General features: G+C 33.5%; 1 protein-coding gene across 5 annotated transcripts in view; it reads right to left on the bottom strand.

The window, feature by feature from the left end:
* Positions 1 to 23669, bottom strand: part of cpo (RNA-binding protein) — a 90774-nt gene that overhangs the window by 10442 nt on the left and 56663 nt on the right. For 4 of the 5 annotated variants that reach the window (XM_081981334.1, XM_081981333.1, XM_081981330.1 and 1 more), the window contains exons 2-5: positions 5717 to 5794; positions 4815 to 4868; positions 4223 to 4285; positions 779 to 920 (exon numbers count right to left, since the gene is read on the bottom strand). In XM_081981334.1, coding sequence (XP_081837460.1) covers positions 779 to 920; positions 4223 to 4285; positions 4815 to 4868; positions 5717 to 5794 — 337 coding nt within the window. The remainder of the gene's footprint in view (positions 1 to 778; positions 921 to 4222; positions 4286 to 4814; positions 4869 to 5716; positions 5795 to 23669) is intronic. The other variant, XM_081981332.1, reaches the window with a different exon arrangement.

Below are 23669 nucleotides of genomic sequence, written 5' to 3'. Positions count from 1 at the left end.
TTGACACATTAGAATATTTTAAATACTCTGGAAGCAGTAAAAACCCACTTTTTAAGAAAATTCAATAAAAGGAAAACATGTCAATATTAATACAGCTACTCTTCAATAGAATCGTTTCCTGATAAAACTTTATTAGTTTTAGTTCGAGACAACTTTCAATAACATACACTTCACGAGAGTTGAAGTGTTTTGCTCGGCTCTGAATTGCGTATAAGTTTATTAAACAGGTCATACAATTTTGTCGAGTAGGATCACTTCAACACGCGACCAGTGTGTGTTGTCCGATTAATTCAGTCAGACCGTGGAGCGACGTAATCCGTGCTTGTGTATACAGTTCCGATCTAAATTGCCAGTAAATTGAAATGTCCCAAAGATAAAAGGGACATCAATACAAACTTTAATTAGTTTAGGTTTGCAGTTGAGTAATTTATTCAAATGTTACGTTTTTGTCACACTCAGAACAACTAAATTAAACCAAAAATTTTCACCTTGACACTTTTAAAAAGGCTTAACAATTAGTAAGCATTTGCTAGCACACTGTGTATTTTAGTGTGTAAGGGTGGGAAAACTAGGAAACTGGGTTAGTGTATTTATAAAAAAGAAATCGGTGTGATTTAGTATAGTAATTGTGGTATGGAAACTGTATTGAAAATTCGAATACACTTTCCACTTTCCAGGGCCTCTAATTCTCATTGTAAATCATAAAAATGGGTTAGTTCAACTAAACTGACTAGCAGGGAAGAAAAAGGGGGTAATTTTAGGCAGTGGGTGTACTTACGTCCGGTGAGGGGGTGCATCAAAGTTGGGTGCGTGTTGGCTGAGTTAGCAGCTTGCTGTTTGGGCTTGCTAACCTTGGTGTTACTTTTAGCAAACTCCAGCCGGATGGTCTGCGGCATGTCGGGGTCAAACCGCACGCCCTGCTGCAAAATATTGCCCACAACACTGTGATTGGTGATATAATCAAAAATGCTCTATAGTTACTAAAAGGGTTAGGTTGGTACTACTACGAAACTTGTGGGTAGTCTAAGGAAACTACTCAAAACAGTTAGTTGTATTAGTAGTAGGAGGGTGGGCATTGCAAACTGAAATATTCGGAGATGTAATGATTGTTCCATTAAACAGAACAGAGTAAACAAAAGGAGTGCTTATTCGTGAACGTGTCTCTAAAATTAAACCGAGCAATCTTCACTGATAGTGACAGAAAATATTGCAGAGCAATGCTGTAAAGCAGTTTAATTCTTCTTTGTTTTAAATCTTCATTTTGTTAGTAATGATAATGTTCTTCATTTTTAAACATCGAAAACCCTTCAAAGGAGAAGCCTTGGAGGAGGGTAACTTTCAACTTCCTTAATTCTGAGAGTTGATTACAGCTGATGTACAAAGTACACCAATCATGGAAATCCACGGGACAAATTCAGTTTATTGTATACAATTTTTTGCTATAATATTCAGAAAAAAAAACAGGAGAAAACCACCTAAAAAAAGTTTTATAGCTTAATGGAACAAATTGTGACAGTCGTCATCTTTATGGCAGTTGAAAATAGGTTTAAAGCAACAGTCTCGTCAAAATAACACTCATGAACCTATCAAACGTAAATCAGTAATTTTTTTTTCCATTTCCAAGCTATTAACTATTTTGTTAGTTTTATTGCTTAATGGAACAAATTTTGACAGTCGTCACGTTCATGACTGTTCTAAATACGGTTTTTGCAACACCTTCAAAAAGTCTTATAGCTCATTTTCGATGAAATACAAAGATTCTAATTTTTTTTTCTTCGAGGTAAGTGAAAAAATACTTTTGCACAACTTAAACTAAAATAGCTTGATTGAGTTTAGAACAAATCTTGCAAAATTGCTATAAAGAAAATAATAGAGAAATCAAGGAAAATCCTAAAAGCTCAAAAACACTGAATTACAAATTAAAACTGGTTACTTTAAAATAAATTTGATTCTGTTGCATCCCGAAATTGAGAATACATTGGAATTCTGAAAATCTCAAAACTTTCTTTTTTAATTGTCAAAAAAAAACAAAGAAAATTCGTCCTAATGATACTCTGAATGTAAGAAAAAACATCCAAAGTTTTACATTTTAGAATTGAATGCATAAAATAATCAATAATCACTGTTTTAATTAATCCATTTTTATTGTTAAAAGTGAAGAAGTCAATATACATTTGTCTGTTCAATAATCAATTTAAGCAGTCAATTGTCGTTGGCTCTTAGAGCTGAGGTTTAGTTCAATCTGGAGTTTAAACTCTACCTTAAAGGAAATAATTTTTGGCATTCGAAATTAAATTATAAATTAAAATCAGTAGTATAAATTGTCGCAATTGGCTTGAAACAAACAGATGAAGGAATTTTTACAGACTGAGACACAAACTAAATTAAGTATTATTAACATTTTCGCATTAAAAAAGTGTTTAAAACTCAGTTTTACACAGTTGCACTAAACTTATTGTTAACAAAAATATGTTAAAAGTTACTTTGAAACAAAACGATTTTCTAACGGGGTTTACTTTAGCAACCAATAATGGTGAAATAAACCTTATTGACATTAATTTGTTAAAACTGAAGGAGTCAGTGTTCTGTCTGTTTAAGGGTCGATTTACGCAGTTAAACCCTCTTTTGTATTTAACCCTTCAAAACTTGTAAAAGTTGTTGGGTTTATAATGAAATTTCTGTTTAAAGGCACTAAAAGTCTTAAACTTGTAGTTAACTAGTTTTCGATTTGATAAAGCTATTGAGTGATCCAAAAATAATGTAAACTCCTGTATAAGTTTTTTTTTTAAATAGTGTCTAGCAAATATTGTAGAAGTACTAGAAGCCACAAGACGTCTTAAAATTCAGTTCACTTTTTGTACTTCTACTGGCAAACTACACAAACAAATCGATTTTCCTAACTTTTTCTGACAGAAATATTTCTTGTAAACTTATCCAGCAGTATAAAAACATAATTTACTCATGGGAAACCGTCTTTTTGAACGAAATCAAACTTCAAGACGTCACTTATCACGACACCCAGCACTGATTAACGGCTTGAAATGGGTTTCACAAAGTGGCAAGTCAAACCTTTTTTCCCAGTTTGACAAGGCACAATTAAATATGGCCCGGCGGAACAGCCTCGGGAGGGCCTAAATTAGCCGAAACTTTATCATTGCACGGTTCAATGTTTAATTAGGGTAATAGCAATGGACATAAATAATTTATCCCCCGGACAAGGCGAGTTATAAACGGAATTTATGACGGCTACGTGCTACAGTTAAGGCTAAGTATCTTCGGGATCCTCCCGGAGTTTTCTTACAGACCGGAAATGTATGTGGAGTTGCCGACTTTGAGAGGGCTATTAAAAAGTGAGGAAAATTTACATGCACTTAAGGTGGACGTTTACGGGAAATTTATTTCACTTTTGTCGTTAGCACGGTGCGACTTGGAAGTTAGTTCGTGTTTCGGTTGTAATTTTAATGGAGGAGGCGTTACTGATGATTAAGTAAGTTTTTCTTTAAATGTGTTAAAAACTTGTGGTTCTGAGTATTTTTATTAGTAAAAATATCCAAAAGTAGATTTTACATTCAATTATAGAAACTTTCTATTCACCTTTATGAACAGTATAACCCTCAAGTCTTACTCAGTGTTAGGGTTTATACTTTAACTTTTTTTTAATAGACAAACTGAAAAACTGCTACACCTACCAAACTGAAATCGAGTAAAACATACATTAGGGCGAGTTTTTCCTTATCACGACCTCTAAAACGAAACAGGTAAAGTTAATATTTATTTTAGGGCGGGTGTGGTGACACTTTGTGGTGCTGGTGCATGCAGCTGATTCAATGTTTTAATGGAGGGGGGATTTTATCGAGGTTTACCTAGGTAAAATCGATTTTAAACTTTCTAATTAAAAACACTAGGCACTTTATAATGTAAATATAAAAGCGTGCACTACATCTCATTAATGTGCCTCTGTCTAACCTCCATTAAAACGCAACGGGATCACTTTGAGGAAATTCATACAAAAAGCGGTCGGTTAAGCCACAAGTCACGTGGTACTTTAACTTGTATTATACATGTTGAAAACTGCATAGGAAAGAGGACAGGAATTCATTTTTAAAGCTTGGATTTAAAGAAAAAACTCGTGGTTTACCTACAGTTTTTTTTGCCTATACAAACTGTTTTGAGTGGTCTAATCTAGAGTGTTTGAGGGGCTAAAAAAATAATAGAAACGCACCTGCAGGTCCTGTTTAGCTGCCTCGGCCCCTGCCCTTGTGTTGAATGTGACAAAACCCACAGGCTGAAATACAAACAGGAATCATCAGCCAAAGTACTCATAGTGTTATGACAAGGAAATAATATTGAAGAACCAGGATATCATATTCAACTTGTATAAAGTCAATGTTTGTGCTAACATGCTCATTTGCAAAATATCGCTGGTTCTCCGAAACATATTCTCAAAAATGACCATTTTGTTTTAGAATCAAAATTCGATCAGAAAATCCATTTACGTCATCCGCAACAACGACATATTTGAATATTTTCATTTCGCTCTCCTGAGATGGTACCTTTTCGACGATATATTACTATTTCAGAGAACCAGTGATATGTAATAATTTTTAGAGATACATTGTAAATTTTTATAGAGAAAGTGATATTCAGATGCGTTATTTTATAGGCAAAAAGAGGTTTTGGAGAAATCAAAATAAAAGTAAAAAACAGTTAACTTGTCTTCGTTATCTCTATCCTTAACTGATAAGTAAACATTGTCGTAAGTGGACATTTACTGTCATTGTCGAAAACAGTTTTAAGATAAATCTGTTACTTACCGAAGCGGTTTTCCCATTTTTACTTGTCACTTTCAAGAGGGAACCTTCGTAACCCTGAAAAACATCAAAAAATAGTTAAAGTTCGAACCCTTCATTCCAATGAAGTTTTAAAGTCTTCAATAATTCAGTTGCTAGGTCTATTTTAAACAAAAAATGAAATCACATTCTAGGAAGAATAGTTTCATCCTAATAGGAATAGTTTCTCCTAATGGTTCTGTAGTTGATTCAACTTTTTCTGACAGACACTTACAATACAAGAGAAGAAGTAGTTTTAAACAAGCTTTCTTTTCAAAGAAAGTAAAGAGTCCAATATGAGAACACTTTTCTTATCAGTAATCTTTCGAAAAAATTCTAGACATTGTAAGGAAAACCCTCCAAAAATTGAATCTTTTGATATAAAGCAATAAGAGGGTAAAAATTGTCTCTTGACTTAATATCACCTAAAAGTTCGTTCTTAGAATTGATGAGTGTTTCAAAAGCAACTTCCAGTAAAATAACATTTTTTTTTATATAGGTTGCACCCTTGTTGGCTTATTTTGAACAAATACGTTTACCCTTCTACATTTACCACTGTTCTCGGAATTTTGTGTAATTCTATAAAGAATCCCCATAAATTCAGTTTAATTTTTTGGTGGAAAGGCTGGGTTGATGACCAAGCAGTGATCAACCAAGTAAAAAGTTATATTTTTTTCAATTCCGGATTATTGAATCAAACCTTTAGTGTAAAGAGTCAAGTAGTGAATGACTTAATCCTATTATAAAGCCCCAAGAGTTCCACTTAGAAAAGCAAACACGATTCAATAAATGCGTTGTTCTTTTATATAAGGAAAAACCTGGGTAGAGACTTAATAAAATATTTTCCTTTTTCGTTTCGTCTTTTAATAAAAATTTCCTGAACATACCTCATACGCCCTAAATAGAAGATATAATTCTCGAGGCTTGGCATCCATCGGGAGTCCGCTTACAAATAACGTCCGAACCTGGAAAAAAAGTAATTCATTTTAGTAAACAAGAAATTTTATCAAGGTGTTGTTAAGTCAAGTTGTATAGTACCGACATTTTTTACAGGCTGTTAAACGTAAAAAATCGACCCTTTTATTTCAGTCATAACAGGAAGTCGACCCTAGAGCAGCCAAACGAGCAATTGTTTATTCATGACAAGGTGAAAAAAAAAACCGAAGGGGAATAGTCGAAATGTGCGGGTATACAGGTAATACACCTGCCAACCATTAATCAGTTGTTTTTTCGACCGTCATTTCGTCCGGTCGTTTAGGGCTGCTTTGACACTTTATTATCGGCATATTTTTTGGGGCAATGATGATAAAGTCAGATGGATGAGGCAGTTCGGACGTCCATTACTTTGGACGAACGACCAGACTAATATTGATCACGTCAGAAAAAAATAGTAGGTACGATTTATAATGGCAGACACATAAAGTCAGTTGATGAAACTAATTCTTATAACAAGCTAGAATTCATATTTTATTTTACTAGGATTAAAATTTACCTTAAAATTCAACCATAAAACAATTTAAAGCAAGTTAAGTGAGAGATATCAACAGTCACCTAAGACAGAAACCTCAAACCTACAGTAATCAATAGAGTCCGGGTTAAAAAGAACTAAAATAGTAAAGAAAACGCTTAAAAATCAAAATTATTTTTCTCAAAAAAGCATACAAATCTGTAAAAAAGCACAAAACTATTTCAGAGATGTTGTGTGTTCAAGTCGAGGTTCAAGTTCTAGACATTTTTTGAAGCTTTTAAACTGCTAGAAACATACGGAAGATTTTGGCATTTAGAAGGTTTTTAGACAGTTTAAAGAGCATATTGAAAGTTCTGGAATGCTTTTGAAGCATTTGGAAACTCTTAGACGGTTCTAGAGTTTTTTGAGTTTTGAGTGAGGTTCTAGACTAGTTCAAGAGCATTTGGAATCTTCTAGATTCTTCTAAAAGCTTTTGGAAGCTTCTAGATTGTTTTAAAAGGCTTCTGACTGGAGTTACTGTAGTATTTTGAAATCTTTTTAGACTACTTTAGAAGCATTGAAGGTTTTGGACTGCTTTTAAAGCATTTGAAAACTTATGGACGGTTCTACAAGTGTATGGAAGCTTTTAAACTGCGTTAAAAACAGCTATTAGACTGCCTTAAAATATTTTGATAACTTCTAGGCTAGTTCAGGATCATTTGGAAGCCTTTAGAGTGTTCTAACAGATTTTGGAAGGCTTTCTACTACTTGGGAAGCATTTTAGAGTTTCTGTAGTGTTTTAAAACCTTTTTAGACTACTTTAGGAGTATTTGGAAAGTGTTTGAACAGTTTGAAAAGCATTAAAGGTTCTGGACTGCTTTTAAGACATTTACAATTAAGCTATTACAATTGTAAATTGACCTATACAAAATAAAACCATAATAAAATAGCAGCAAATAAGCACAAAAGTCTAAATTAAGCACAAAAAGAATAAAAAAGCAAACAAAAGCTGAACAAATTTGTCAAATGACGTGTTTTTGCTTCCTAGAAATTGGAATTCTAGTAATCAACTAAGGGATTTCTTATAAACAATAATGTAAACAAATTAGAGTTTCAGTTCATATAAATTTAAGATCAATCTAAAAAAAATATACTCTCTAATCAATCTATATCAACTTTAAAATTAGTACACAACAAAATATTTCAAAAAATGTAAAATATACATACAAAAGTACTATTTATTTGGTAACATCTTATGGAACAAACTAAAGCTGTTATTGCACTTGCAAGCTGTCGCTTCCTAGATCCTTATTATGTGGCTTAAATAGACAAAGAGACCAGCTGATGCTAATGTCAGTTTTTACGATCCGACATTAGTTCCATCGAAAGGAACAGGTGCCAGAAACTTTAAGCACCTGTTTCGGACTAACCGTTTGTTCCTCCCCAAATTTATTCCCTTCCCTTTTCAGCCTTAGTGGTAAACCTGCATTAAGGTTATGGTTATAGTGCGGCAATTTGGTGGTGCGTTTTTTTCTTACCTACCTATTATAAATTAAATTGCGTCTACAATGTAAATTTCATTACATTAAGCGGGTGCCATGCTGCTGTCGGATGCCCCATAAAAGTCAAATAACTAGGGTCAAAAACCCCCCGATGATGCCGTGTAAAAACCGTGTATATCGATCATTCAGCTGCTACTAAACGGGAGGGTGCAGTGTGAAAATGGGAAAGCACTCTATTAGCAGGACTCAAGGTGCGATTTTCCCCAGAAATTTTCACTTTTTTTACGATTAATGTTAGGCGGAAATAGACACAAGAAACATGAAAAAGTTAATCAAAATTGCTTTGAGCATGCAATCAATTTAGATTAATTATGAGATTTTTGTTTTTTCTCCATTGTAGAATATTTAGCTGCGCTGGAAAAATCACAAAAATTGTTTCTTGTTGACAATTTTACTAGAACAATGATAAATTAAGTTTTAGGTTATTTGTCAATATAAGTAAGTAGAACTAACTCAATTAAAATTAAGCCCACAGTAGCTTTCAGGTTGCTGCTTTTGATTGACCAATCACATTTACTATTTACTAATGCTGCACTTAGCGTTAATCATACCAAATTGTTTCGTTTACGTGTTACTTTAAAATTTTGATTCAACCCTCAAGTTTGGTAAACATGAGACCCTAAAATGAATTACAAAAAGTAAATTAACTGTCATTTCTGATCCAAAGTAATCCGTAACGTTTCATATACATTGTAAGGCAGATTAGCTATGGTAAACAGCTGTTTCCTGGTTTGTTTGCGTTGATAACAGCCATAGAAACGATGATAAAACGGACTACATGCCTTTTAATTTGTTTTTTCTATCAAGTAGTAAAAGTCAACTTACTCGTCACTTAATATTTTCGATTTTAACTTGACATGTTAATCAATAAGAATATTATTTTGATTTTACACTTTATCCCCACACAGTTATGTGTTTAACAAGTATCAGTAAGACACTTTTCCTGTAATTGGAATTAAACGAGGATCATGCAGTTAAGTGGCAATAAATATCCAATTTGTTGAAAAGCTTCTATGAGATTATCAAAATCAAATTACACATGTTATATAAAGTCTGTTGTTTTCAGTGATATGACATAGAATTGAGCAAGATTATTTGAAGAAGCTTCTTCAATTTCTGTAGTTTCTGACCAGAATTTTAAGATTATACCAAAACTGTGTGTTATCATTTTTGTTTTTGGTCTTCAAATATGTTTTAAATGTATATCATCCTCAGAGCTAGAGTTTTTATAATTGAAATAACTTAAACATAACTTACTTCCTCTTCACTATTCAAATCAACGTTATCCATCTTGATTATGGCAGGTAATCAAAAAAATTCAACTATCCGCACCAAATCAACGAAAAGTATTTGAAAAACGTGAACATTCGACGAGTCCGGAAGCCGGCAAAACGCATTCGACAACTCCTTGAACCGGAAGTGAAACGCGACGAAGAGCGGATCGGACTGAGGGCGCGAAGGGCCGCGTATTGTTTTAAGGGCCCCCAGGTCTTGCGCCGTTGCCAGGTGGATGAAACGGGGACATACGCTTTATCTACCTGAAATATTTACGTGCCATTATTCGACTGTGAACTATTACGTATTGATCCGATTGTCGGTCATAGAGATGGCCAATACCGTTAAGTTCTTCTCGATTAATAATTGTGCATTAATAAAGTTCGATTTTTTCCCCTTATTTTTAATTGAATTCAAACTTTAATGGACCTAATGATTTAGTACACTTGACCACCATATTTGTCTGAAAGTTATTTATAATAATCATAAATAGTATCTCTTGATAATAATCATCAAGAAACGCAGATGATGACGCCATGCACATTTTTTATGATTTGTACTTTATCGTATTATTTTAGTTTAGAAACAGTTCTGCTAAATTTTAAAACAAAACTACAACCACAATGGAGCAATTTCCTCTTATCAGTCTTATCTAACCGGTTTTGTATTGGGATGTTATTATCCACAAACTTTTTAGTCTTACGCTTGCAGATACTGGGCAAAATGCCAACGAAATTAAGGAATACAAAGCCATCGATGTTGGAATCAACACTTTTAATGTTACAGAGCTGAAATGTATGCCATTTGCGTTTATTTTGTACTAACCTTATATTGTTAAAATCCGGGATGCAAAAAACACTCATTAATATTCAATTTTTTTGAGATTGGAAAATAATGTTTTTCAAGTAACGACCGAAAAAACAAGGCGCCGCTATTTCCATTGGGGGAAAAATCGTTTAACGTTTACCCCCGAGATAAAAATAAATGAATTTATCTCTTCCCCGTTTTAATTGAGCCTAACTTCATCTTTGTTATTTCTAATTATCTTTTTCATTGTGCCGCAGTTATTTACTTAATAATCGCTCGACTGGTGTCAAAATTAAATCCCCCTCTGGAGGAAAATGACAATCCTAAAAATAACGACCGATTTTTTTTATATTTTTTATCTAAATTAACTCTTTTAGAACACAATATTTTAATGTTTTACTGGAGTTTCAAAAACCGTTAAAACAATTGTATCAAATTAACAAAAGGTCGCATTAACGACGAGCTCACATACGTTATGAAATGGTAAAGTTCAAGGGCTAATTAGGCCCAGGACGGGGCATTAACAAAACGAAACAACAGTATAACGTTATATTATATATTAATAGAGAAAAAAGTCTTTTGTTTCTGGATCCTGTTCGAGAATGAATTGTATCTTTAAACCCGCAGGCCTTGCGAGTACCCTTTTTTGTTACTATCCCTTTTGTTTTGCGTTTATTTCGATAGGCACTTTGCCGTTTAATTGTTTCTCATGTCCAACTGTTTGTGTTTTCGTTTTTATTGAGGAAACGTTGTTTTCTGTAGGAAATTAGTTGAATAGATACGCAAGTTGTGCCAGGAAAAAATCGTGAGAAGAGAACCATAGAGTTGTTGTTTGTAAGAGTTTATAATAGAGTTTTGTGTATTTGAATATATCTGCTAGTTATGCAATTCAAAATTAATTTTTTTCAGAACCTTAAAACTTGGAGAAAACTTTTTTTAAGACCTGTATATGAAGTGTGTCTTGCTTTTCATGAGTACACCCTGATATCTCAGTAAATAATAATACGATTTTCTTTAAATTATAATAATGGTGAATACATGTCACAAAAATTAAGTATTTGGTATAGTAAACATTTTTATTTATCATTGTCGTGCGGCCATGGAGGGTAGAAGAGAAAACAAATTCGGAAAAAAGATACTAGGCCCATTTTAGTTTACTTTTTCTGCCAGATTTAGAATTAGCACCCCCAAAGTATCACAAATAAAAATAAATTTGTAAAGTACACTGAATTTTGTTTATGCTAAAATCAGCTGTTGAGATTTTACAAAACATTGACTATGGGGATGCTGATTCTAAATCTGGTATGTAGAAAGAGTTAACTAAAATTAACTTCTTTTTACTCCACCAACACCGCAAATGGTAAATAAAAATGCTTACTATGCCAAATACTTTCTGACTTACAATCACCACCATAATTTAAAGAAAATCGCATTATTATTAACTGAAATATCAAGGGGTACTCATGAAAAGCGGAACACACTGTATATTTCAAGTAGCAATTTCACGAGTTGAAATCTACCTTTTAACATTTTTCTTGAATTTCATGGCTTCTCAAGAATTTCTTCATATATTTCAAGTAATTTTACAGGAAGTAATCATGTCAAGGATTAAAGTATAATAACTTCGCAAATTATGGTAAAGTTGCTTTAAAGTAATTTGAACTATTTTTTTGACATTTCATGGTTACTCAAGCATTTACACACATATTTTAAGTAATTTTATCGAAAGTTGCACTTTCAATGGTCTGTTTCACAGTGTGTGCAGTCAAACTCTGCAAATTGTGTTTAAGTTGCTTCAAGGTAATTTGAACAATCATGTCAACAGATTATTCTACTCTTTTCTTGAAATTTTTTTTGACAATAATTGGTTAGCTCTAGTGTTTCTACACATTCTTCTATTCTATTTTTGAAAATTTTAGCCAGTTAGCAAACCCAGTCAATTTGTCACAATCTTCTACTGTTCTCTTGAAAATTTTAGGTTAGGTTAGAGAAGATGGGAGTAAGGCCACAATTTTTTTTATATCTGGAAATGGTTTGTTTTACTGTTTTGGCAGTCAAGTTATAAAGTATATTCCACTTGCTTTTCTTACATTTTATGGTTACTCAAGCATTTCCCCACTTGTAGCAAAAAATTTTACCGGAAGTAATCAGACCAAGAAAATACCTACCCTCAAATATAACCCGTTTTAGCAGTCAAATTCTGCAAATTGTTATCAAGTTGCTTTAAACTAATTTCAACTAACTTTTTTTGAATTTCATGGTTTTTCAAACATTTATTAAGTAAGCACATATTTCAAGAAACTCTACCGAAAATAGCAATTTAAAGAATTGCACCCCTAAGATAAAGTCCGTTTCACGTTTTTGGTAATTAAAATCTGCAAATTGTGGATATATCAATTTTATATTATAGTTTTTTATAATTCTATTGTGGGGGTTTCTTTTACTTTCAAGTTTCAAAAGTACATTTACTCATTTAATGTTGATTCTAATTTTGACGATTTTTTTTGTGAAAAACGTATTCAATTTCTTAAAGGAAACATTAACACATTTAGACACCCATGTATAAGAACGTGAGGGGAAAAGAAAAACGAAAACATTTTTGACTGATACCCTGCATAGAACTTTAATGACGATTTATTTAGTTTTGTAATTTTGGAGCAAAACGTGTGCACAATCATTTCAAGACTGAACAAAAACCTCGGGCGTCACTTTTGAAAGTTTCATTCGGGTGTTTCCTTCCTCGAACGCTCCCCGAATCGAATTATTGACCGTTCGGTATCGAAACAACGAAATTTGTCAAACCGTATGCCAGCGTGAACTAACTTTTTAACAAGGTTCTATATAAATATTTAATGCTGATCGTTCGCCTGTGCCAGAAAGTAAAGCGTTAAATGTTTGATCCATAATGGTCGGAAGTTCTAAAACGAAAATTGATGCCTGACAATTACTACGAATACGGTTTTTTTTTTAGATTGCCACAGTGTAATCTGTATTAGATCGCAATTTACGATAATAACAATTTAAATTTTAAATCGTTTGTTCCGGGGCAGTTGACACACCAGTGACAGCCAGAAATGCAACATCACGAAGCATGAATAAATTGCATAACGGGTTATTTCAGTTCCTCTAAAAGTCGCGGTGTAATTATTAAAATACACTTCGTTGCATCCAGACTTCTGGATATTGTAGTCTGTAATTTGCGAACAATCCGGCCTGGGATCGGCCAGAAAGGAAGCCGACGTGAATGCGACATCGGATCCAGCTCGTTGCCGCATTGTTAAGGGTTTGAATGGTAAATTCGTCCAATTTAAGCGGTAGAGAAAGTGCTTTAGCCTTAAAAAAAGCAGATTGAATAGTAAACTATGGTTTTCCGGACCCAAAACCCCGTTTGAGATCGAATTAAAGGGCAAATTTCCAGTCGAGGAACAATATACCCTCGCCAAAATGGCACAACGTGCCCGACTTCCTGGCTAATTATTCTCCAGGAAATTCGACCGGACCGAAAACTTTGGCCGTAAATTTAAGAATCCGGGTAGTTTCGGTGCGGTCGAATAATAAAAAACAACACTCGATCGACTTCCTGCTGCAATTGCAAGATCGAACTTTACACTTTTCCGTATAATTCCATTAAGAGTACTGCTGCACTGAATTACTAACTGGCTGGTTAAAGTTTATGTTTGCGCTAAACTTGTTTGCCGCCAGAATGGCCGGATCGCAGCAGGCAATATGCAAATGCAAAATCTAGTTGCGTGTTTTGATGCCGTTATACTAGCGATTATTTCAATTAGTTAAGTTGAATATTAATGTGGATAATTAAAAGTGCAAACGATAAAAGAACATATTTTTTACACTTTATCGTACAAACCACTAGTTTATACTAATTGAAAAATTTGTAATTTTATTTTTTATCCTCAAAGGACAGCAAGATAAAAACTTTAAAACGTTGAAGTTGTTTTTAAAGGTTGAAGTATCGGAGTTAAATGGATAATTTAAAAACTGAAACTTTTCACAATATTTTTTTTTATTCAAATAATACTAGAGCACTTAGAGCAGCTTCTGACCACTTTAGAGAGTATTAAAATCAATTATACAGAAATATGTGGTCTTCATGAGAAATAAATTTAAATATTTAAGTATACAGCCTTCCGAACAGTTTATTAAAAATGTATTAGAATCAAATATAGAAATATGGTATTCTGGGATTAAGGGACCAATTTTTTTGAAAAATTAAAATTTTTAAAGTGCCTTTTTTGTACTTGTTTTACGTAATTTAAGGTCCTTTGGTATAAATATGCTCTTGCTGTGCATTGGAACCCTCTTGGGAGTATATGGATACTAAATAACAAACAAACAAAGTTTGCTTAATACGACCAAATACAAAAATACAGAAAAAACATTTTCTGGTAAATAGTTTTGAGGACTAAAAATATCAAATTTCACGTAAAATGGTAAAAAATATCTCAGAAAGAGATAGAGATAGGTATACATATGATATTAAACAAGAAATATGTCTAGAAATCGACGTAAATTCCGATAATGCAGAAATGTATAGGCCCTATAAAAACTAAGCAAGTTGGCATCTACTTCCGGTTAAACCGAAAGTGAAATAATAGCAGGCATCAAACTTTACCTTGATTCCAAAATATAAAATTTCTATAAATATTTGATCCAAGAAATTTAAAACTTGAGATATTCAAAAAGTAGAGTTTTCATTGGAAACAAGAAATAACAAAAATGTTTATCTTTGTTATAAATCTTGAATTGGAACTTTATGCTAATGGTAAAACTATGCATATTGTAGCAAATTATGCAAAATTATTCGGTTGTATTTAAAGTGTTTTGACATTTAAAACGAATCGCAACATTTTAATGAGTTTTGACTGATTTTCTCGAAATGAATAGAGTGACAAAGTTTGTAACGATTCAGCAAGACTTCTTTAATCTCGTCAAAATAATTTAGCTTTTGTATCCTTACGGACAAAGTATCCGCTAAGAGGGTGATTAATTCAAAAGCGGACGGGTTGAATCGAAACGAGAGAGGCGGAGGAATAGTAAGCAAAAGGTCCTGAAATCGCGAGAACGATAAAATATTTACGCAAACAAGGGAGACGGAGGAAACGACAACTTTCCAGTTATAAACCCGACGTGCATTAACTGCGACTTTGACGACGACCCCGTTAACCGTGGAATTTGAGTAAATTAGCCCTCCTCGAAATTAGGACCCGGGCCGGTGCGCTCAAAGCTACAAGAAACTTCAATTTGCAACAACGTTTCGGCTTGGCGGGGGCCCCTCTCATCCACCGGAGGCCTGCTGCATATTTGAAAGGTTATATCGCGTAATGAGTCGAGGGCGCACTCCAGGGAAACGTATTGCCGAGACCGTAAGAGTTACGTGCGAGGAAAATTTCGAACGTGGCCTGGATGATAGTTCTGAGACCTTCTATATTAATGAGGCTATTCAAACGTTGATAAAGCGGTCCGCCATCGTTGCTGCCATTCAAAACCGGCCCTTTCCATTAATGCCCTTTAATTTTTAGCCCCCCTTTGTTTTCCAGAAACGTTTTACTCTCCTTGCAATACAGGTTTAATAAACCACCTACAAAATAGCAGAATTACCATTGCTAAGTTTTTAAAAATCTGCTAATTAGAAAGCAGTAATGTTTCTCCTTTACAGTCTTGGATACATGGATTTGCAATTATAAGAACACCATTCATCTGATTTTACCAACAAGTTATGAGAAACAATGCGAAATCTTTTGATATCTCAACAGATAGTGTACTTAAATCAAAGTTTTCCATGACAGTAAGTCATGGAAGGAAAGTGAATACTGAATGACATCCACAATGATCAAGCTTGCCTACAGAATTTTAGGAGAGGGTATTTACTATTAGTATTATGATTTTTTTTTAATTATTTTTATTATGTGATAAAAAGTCTAGTAGGCAGAAAATTAAGGGCAATGTTGCCAGAAGCTTATCTGAATTCATCCACTAGATTAGTTACATAATTTTGTTATTGGCCTATTGGACCATTCCTATTATATTTCAATAAATGTGTGTTTACTGTTATTTTTGAATAAAATGAATGGCGTTTAGTTGTTTAGCATTCGAATGTCTTAATTTTTACCTGTCAAAAGTAAATAAGTAAATAAGTTCTAATCTTAAACCTTAAAATCAAACAAAACAGAGACTGACCAAACTTTTAAGTTTTTTGAAGACCTGTCTGGCCTGTATTGTAACATTTTAGCAAAACAGCAATATGTGCTCTATTTAAACAGAAATAAAAGTAATAAGAGTGGCTCTAGGCGTGTAACTAGTGCAGTTTTTGCTATTTTGCCAAAACTTTTCAGTAGAAGGGTGGGTTGCAATACTTGTAATTAAGTGATTGTCTTGATACTTGAAGTTTTTTAGGTTTTATGTCTTTTTTTCGCACATGCTATTCTCAATGTTTCTCTGTCCGTTACACGGTTTTTCTTTTACCACACTTGAATATTACAATTTGTTGTACCATCTGACTTAATTGGAATCATTTTAATTGACACTCTACTATTAGATCTATACTTCTCAAAATGATTAATAAACTCACCAAACGAGCAAATCAAAATCTACAGAAACAAACTGAATTAGGACACTCAAAAAATCAACTTAATGTGGCAACATAGTAACAAAAGACCGCGTGTGCACCGGTGCATTTCTACGTTACTTCCGGTTTGCGACCAATCAAACACATGTCGAGCGTGACGGTCGACAAAGATGGCACGGATAACGAAGAAGAAATAGTGATGTTAACTGCCAACTGCCGCCATATTCAGTGTTTTTTTTTCTGGTCGTTTATTTCATTCGAACCCGTTGAATGTAAGTCACTTTCTGCGGCCAATCAGCGATCGTTTATCTAGCTTTGTCGGCGCTATTTCACCGCCAGCTGGCGCTATCTACGTCTAGAATCTGATGGTTCAAGATCTGATGCTCGTTTAATTGGAACGTTGTTAATAAAACAAAAAACTGCGTTCTCACACAATTTCCAACATTATCACGTCATCACAATTAACAAACAAATTAACAAAAATAAAGTTTAAGTGAGAATTAAGTGAACTTAGAAATAATTCACGATCCGCCAGAAGAAAATCAAAATTACCCGACCGGATTGTCTAAATATAGGCGAAGCATGGACGCCCGAGGGAGTCCGCCATTTATTGGAAAATGGAAACGGAAAATTAAGATTGTATCGAAAGTTGTAATTGAATTCTGGACGGTTTCAACTTAGCAATCTTCTGCTGACAAAGCAAGCAAAACCTACCTCAAAAAATCGACAAAAAAACGAATTTCTAGCTGTTAGTGTAATGTTTACCAAATTGTCTAATAATTTTCCAGTAAAGAGTGTTTAAAGCAAAAAAAGAGAAACTTTGGATAAAGCCATTCAAAGTAGCGTTGCTACAAAGCAACCAAATCTTATTACCAGCAGTTTAAGATCATTTCAGGCATGATTAGAAATGCAAAATCAATAATAACCCAAATTACAGGATACGCGAGTTCCAGTGTAAATACCTGAGTGACATTATTGCCACACGTTGTTATTTCAGAGTTAAAATAATAAATTTATTAGCGCAATAAAATAAACACATTTTGTTATTTCTACGGATAGTTTTCCCTGAACAAAACTTGTCAATTTTGCAGATAAATTATGTAAAATAACTATTAGCAAAGTTCGTCCGACTTGCGGATCATTTTCCAAAGTATATTTTCAAGTTTCCTCTTTTCCTGAACTATTTGCTTGCCTACGTGTTTTAGTTTGAGTTTTAGTCCACGTCTGTTGCTGACGTTTTTCAGCTTTTCCAACGTAGAGTGCTTTATTATTTGGTAAAGTCAGCATTTACTTAAAAAGAAGCTTATACGAAGGAAATAATTATTAATTACTAACAAGGACAGTTGCTACAAATCGACGCATTTTAACTTATTACACAAATTAGTGTTTCGTTGAAAATGTAAACTTTGTCAGCAATTGTGAACAAACTATACAATGTGACCCACTGTATAAACCACATCCATGTACGTCACATCCTATGACTATTTTAAAACTGAATTTTTTATTATAAACTTTCTAGGAAATCACCTCAAAAATCTATTTTCCCACTTCTGGATCTGGTTTTAGCAATGGTCAATTTAATTCCATCATTCTCGGCTCCGATGCAATTACAGAAAAATATCCGACAAGAATCACAATAACGCTAAAAGCATAATACGAAGGTTTTTATTGAGTTTTCGGAATTGGGTAAAGTGATGGCATTTGAATTTCGATTGGCGTTGCCTTAGTCGCTCAAGAATCTGCTCCGCTATGCTATCCACGTGCCAGCGGCATTAAGACGGGGTTTAGAAAGGCGGCAGAAGCACTAACGGCAGCTTTTATTAGAGCGAAACTGAATGGGACATTCTCCTTTTAAAACTCTTCTCGACCAAACATTTATTGGTTAATATACAAGACACAAACACAACAGGTCTTTCCGAAAACTGACTCGAGGAAAGTATGTCTTCAGACTTTCCAGTCCGGGGAACGTAATTTGCTGGAACTTCGAGAAAGCCTCATTTCTATAGAAATCTGGCAGGCATTTGGTCGTAAAGTCTTTTAAAGGCTCATAAAGCCGGACATATCCCCGTGTAGTTGGTTTTTCATTAAATGACGAATGTGTATTGGCACTAAAATTTTACACCTGGCCATATCCTAAAATTTCATAATACAAACAGTAATTTAGTTTACGTCATCAACTCCCACCTGAAAATGGAAGCAGGCGGAATATCACCACAACTAATTGTTGCAAATACACATTCTATCTCTACTATCCAGTATTGTTTAAATGAGTCATTGACTCGAAAATTTTGTGGATTCAAAAACATCCCCATCCTGGAATAACACCATTCCGGTTGGCATTCATCCTGTAACCGCTGAAACGCAAAGACCGAGACGAAACCTTCGGAAACAACGCCGGTTAATCTATTCTAGTGCCGGATAGCCCCGCAGTCATTAGTACAATTAACCCGAAAACTAATCGAAACGGTTTTGTCTTACCTTTAAGTGTGAATTAATTAAACCGGGGAAAGGAACAAATGCTAATTCGGCCTGAATTCGATATTGACTTTGCTAACGTCAACAATGGAAACGACGACTATTGAGATGACTTTCTTATTTAAGTTCTAACGTATGGTCACATTATTGATATACTTTGTTACACTGGAGAAGATTTGCTGGATTAAATGGTTTATTGATTATGATAAATTCGGTATATTAATGTTTACAGTTTTTAGTTTAGTTTTCTTTAAGTTTGTAATTATGAGGAACTATATTAAAAAAACTTTTTGGACATAGGGCGTTTTAAAAAATTATTTATTTAATATCCTATGATGTGAAAGAAAAACTTCTTCAAAGAATGTAATACGGAGTTATCAGATATTTCAATTGATATTCTAAGAAACACTGATTAGTAAATCAGACTGCCAAGTTACTACTACTCAAAATTCCATCCCTAAAGCTAGTAAAATAACCAGTCGAGGCAAAACGGAAAACTCTACAAAATTAAATTTTCTGAATTTAAATTTTTCCATAAATTTACAAGCATAAACCTCTCCAGAATTTGGATGTTATAAAAAGACTCGCAGCTATGCACATGGTAAAGTTAAAACAAGAACTTTCAACTTGCATGATTGATTTTCTTAAAATAAAGCTCAGAATACAAGTAAAATATGAATCTTAGCAAACTTTATATATTTACATACAATATTGATTCTATTAGTAAAATATTATAACAAATTTGAATAGTTTAAGGCACGGTCACATGTGCAACATTTGCGTAAATCAATTGCATAGTTTTAAATTGGTATTCTGTTGTTGATTATCTTATATCTGTTGTCAATTTTCTAAAATGTAGTTGTGTAGAGAAGATCGGATTAATTATCTTTGTAGAAGTTATACGATTTAAAACTGTATATTAGAAAAACCGTGTGTCTGTCTCTCAGTGCTTATTATTAGAAACTTTTAAGAAAAACAAGCTCAAGAAAGGTATAGTACATTCCAGGCTTTGCTACAAAAAAATGCTAGAACCTAGAGAAAAAAACACCTTGAATAGGGTAAATTGTATGCTAAAATGTACTACGTGCATACTACTTAGTTAACATAAATCAATAAATTTAATTAAACTTTTTGTATATTCATATTCTTCAGAATCCTCCACTTGTTCTATCTTTTCCTTCCCACTCTTCTTGTATTTCTGCTTTTCTTTGTGATAACAATTAAGTATAATATGTTTCCATTATTTTCCATACTTCTTTCATTGCAAAGCACCACAAACTTTTGAATAGAAAAACAAACTTAAAAAATATTTTATTATAAAACCATTAAAATAAATAGTTTATGTTAAGTGCACTGTTTATTTTTTTAAGGACGATTTTTGCTGTGTTTGTAAAAATTCCACCCAAATTCATTCCCGTATCAAACAGCTGGGAAACTTTTTGCTAAACTACTTTAAATTTGGCAATAATTCTGGTGCAAATTAATGTAAAAAGTGCTTAACTTTTGTTAGTCATATTAGTTGCATGTGCCATCAAATTTTAGAAACTTTTAAGGTATAACAAAATTTTTCCTATACTTCAACTATTGCTTTCAGGAGATCAATTTACGCTTGATTGGTGCACCTACTGGATGCTCTAGCTTTAAATACGGTTTATAGTTTGGCAAGAATGGCAAACTTCGGCACTAAAACAACAACAACGGCGGTTAATTAACGTTCGGAATATTTATACTTTCGGAAGTCGGAAAGTTTATTTAGCCATTAAAAGAGGCCAAAAGTGCAAAATTAAAACTTTAAATCTAACGCGACCGCAATGAAACAGTTCGAGCTTTCCCACTTTTGATTTACCTGTTTTTGCTACTTTGCTAGTCGACGCCCTTTAGTCCCTAAAGATTTCATTCCTTATGTTAGAAAATTCGAGGACATGTACAGTACAGTCCCGAACGTAATGCGAGCGTGTCCAAGTTGTGTAAGAGCATCACATAAATCTTCCTGAGGGATCGTCTAAAGTTACATTGTTAGTGTTTGCTCCAGGCATGTTTTATATCAAAGAAGATTTTTGGAAGAAAACCTTTTTAGACAGTGGAATTGCCTTTTTGTCGCACTAATTGCCGGGAGCACAAGATCCCCATGTTAATTGGAGAAAATAAACTGGGTATCGCTGAAACTTTTAGGTCGTTAGACGATCCTTAAAAATCCCGATTGCTGTTTGAACAAAACGCCGTTTAAGGGCTGCAACGCAAGAGCGGACCCTTACTTCCTAATGAACTTGTCGCTTTGTACCCTTTTTCTTGCAAAGGAAAAAATTTTGCACACACAGAACGATATTACAAAAGCCTATTCTTACCCCCTGAATTTTTGGTTGGTTATGTGGCAGCCTTACCAGGAAAAAAAAAACAAAAAATAAATTAAAACAGACAGTTTAGCTCATTTTTCTTGCCGCTTCATTACAGTTCGGGTGTAATCTCGTTTCGCGAATGCCATTCCGCCAGCAACGGAACAGAAAATAATATAAATTCGATGTCACGCAAGTTGCACATATGAAAAATGGATTTCAAAAAGCAAGACAGTCTCGGGACAATACGATATCTCGGTTTTGATAAAGATGAATGGTACTGCCCCGCGGTGTAATTCCGTACGATGGGACGTTGAACGTATATCCGGATGGATTTAGTTTGCCTTGGCTCTTAGACAAATTAGGCTTTGTGCATGACGTTTTGCGTTTTATAAATCGTTGTGAATTTAGAAGGAAAGTTAAGTGGATAATTTAACACGAGAATTGCCAAACCAAAAACATATAAAATGCACACTAAATATAATAGAATATTATGATACTAAAGTCTTCAAACTATTTAAGAAAGGAAGTCTGTGATGATTCCATATAAATATTAACTTTATAATTACAGAATTATTAAATTTCTTCTCAAAAAGGATTTGAATAAAATATTTCTTGGAGTTTTTGACAATAGTCTAGTGGTTTCAGCGAGGGGTGTGACACTTGAATAATATTACAGTCACCAACCAAGTAATATTAATAATATGCAATAATCTTACTAATCTTCTAAGTATCTAATACAGAATGATCCCTAATAATACGATAATCAAGCAATAATACATATAATATCAGTATTATTTGGAATAAAACAATAAGACTGCTATAATCCCAATAATATCGCATAATATTGAATAATCTATAATAATTCCTATTATATATAATATGGACAGTGTCACACCCCTTGGATTTTAGTTCTTCGTTTTGCGAAATTTGGTGGTTGAAAAATTAATTTTTTACTTATAAACTCATGGAAAATAATAAATAGGCATCTGCTTTTATTCTTAGACACATATCATTAAATCTAACACAAATTTTATTTATTTTTTTTTTGGATTTGTTAACACATTAATTAAGCGGTTTTGCTCATTTTACAGTGCATGTGTGACATTTCACTTTCATAAATCATCATAGCATTGTGTAAATGCAGAACGGAAAGTTGCAAAATGCTTTGTAGTTAGGTTTAACAAAGACAAAACTGAAAATGCGGTGCAACAGGCAAAATGTTATGTGCCAGACAGTTCATCACAGTTGTAAAAATACTAGCTACGTTTGTTAAACATTATTAGATCAAACATTAATAACAGCAATTCTGCTAACTTTCGTTAATTAAGTTTGACTCACATTAATATTTATTGCATGAAGCTGGTAAAACTAGTAAGACCTAACTAAACGTTGTTTTCCTCTTTTCTCCAAAAAAAAAAAACGGATAAAACCTTTTGGAACCCAAAGCTAGAGAAACAAAACCGTAACATGTTTTTATTTCTAGGTCAAAAAATATTTGCAAATATTATGAGTTAGCATATAAAATACTTGTAAAATACACTGTTCAAAAGAATAGATCCATCAAAGTTTGTGGCCTTAATGTGAAATTTTATAACAGTCATACAAGTAAGTGGTAAATCTGCATTTTTATGGTTGTTTTTATTCTGTTTGATTTATAATTCAAATTTGGCTAAAGTTTTTATTAATCATATAATTTGTATGGTAAACTGGTTCCAATGGACAAACCAGGTGTGTTATCTTGATCCATAATAGAAAAACCATGGAAGTGACATGATTTCTAATCTCTGTTAAATATCCTGATAATAAAATTAGAGCTACAGGTGGTTTATCTCACCACAAACATAAGACAAAACGAATGGTTAAAAAATAATTTTCAGTCTTGACAGCATCTTAAATCTTCATTTTCTCAACCCCTATAAGTGACTAAAACCGTTACTTTCTTACGTTTTTCCTCAACATTTCCAAGAATGAAGTTTTCAAAGCGAGGTATGCAAACATATCACCCCAAGTTTGTCGAACGGGGCCTTTTTACGCCAATAACTCAGGTCCGTAACCCACTAGGAATACTAAATATTTACACCCATACGCGTATACTATATCTTCATTCAGACGGGAGAAAAGAATTACAGCGTCATTCCAACTCTCCCAAAAGCATATCGGGAGAAATATGAGTAATGGGAGCATCAAACCCTCCCTAAACCCCCAGGAGTAATCTAGTTTCGATTATTTAGGCTCGTAGTCGAATTACATGTAGGTATATACACAAGCAATTAACAAAAAGTCAACCGTAAAGTTTTGGGACGGAGCCTACAGGCTTTTCGGCTACGGGAAAGTTAAATAATTTTCCACCCTACA

The sequence above is a fragment of the Ips typographus genome, linkage group LG6 (genome assembly GCF_016097725.1).
Source record: "Ips typographus isolate SLU linkage group LG6, UJ_Ityp_2.0, whole genome shotgun sequence".
Lineage (NCBI taxonomy): Eukaryota > Metazoa > Arthropoda > Insecta > Coleoptera > Curculionidae > Ips > Ips typographus.
This window is presented reverse-complemented; position numbering and strand designations above follow the sequence as displayed.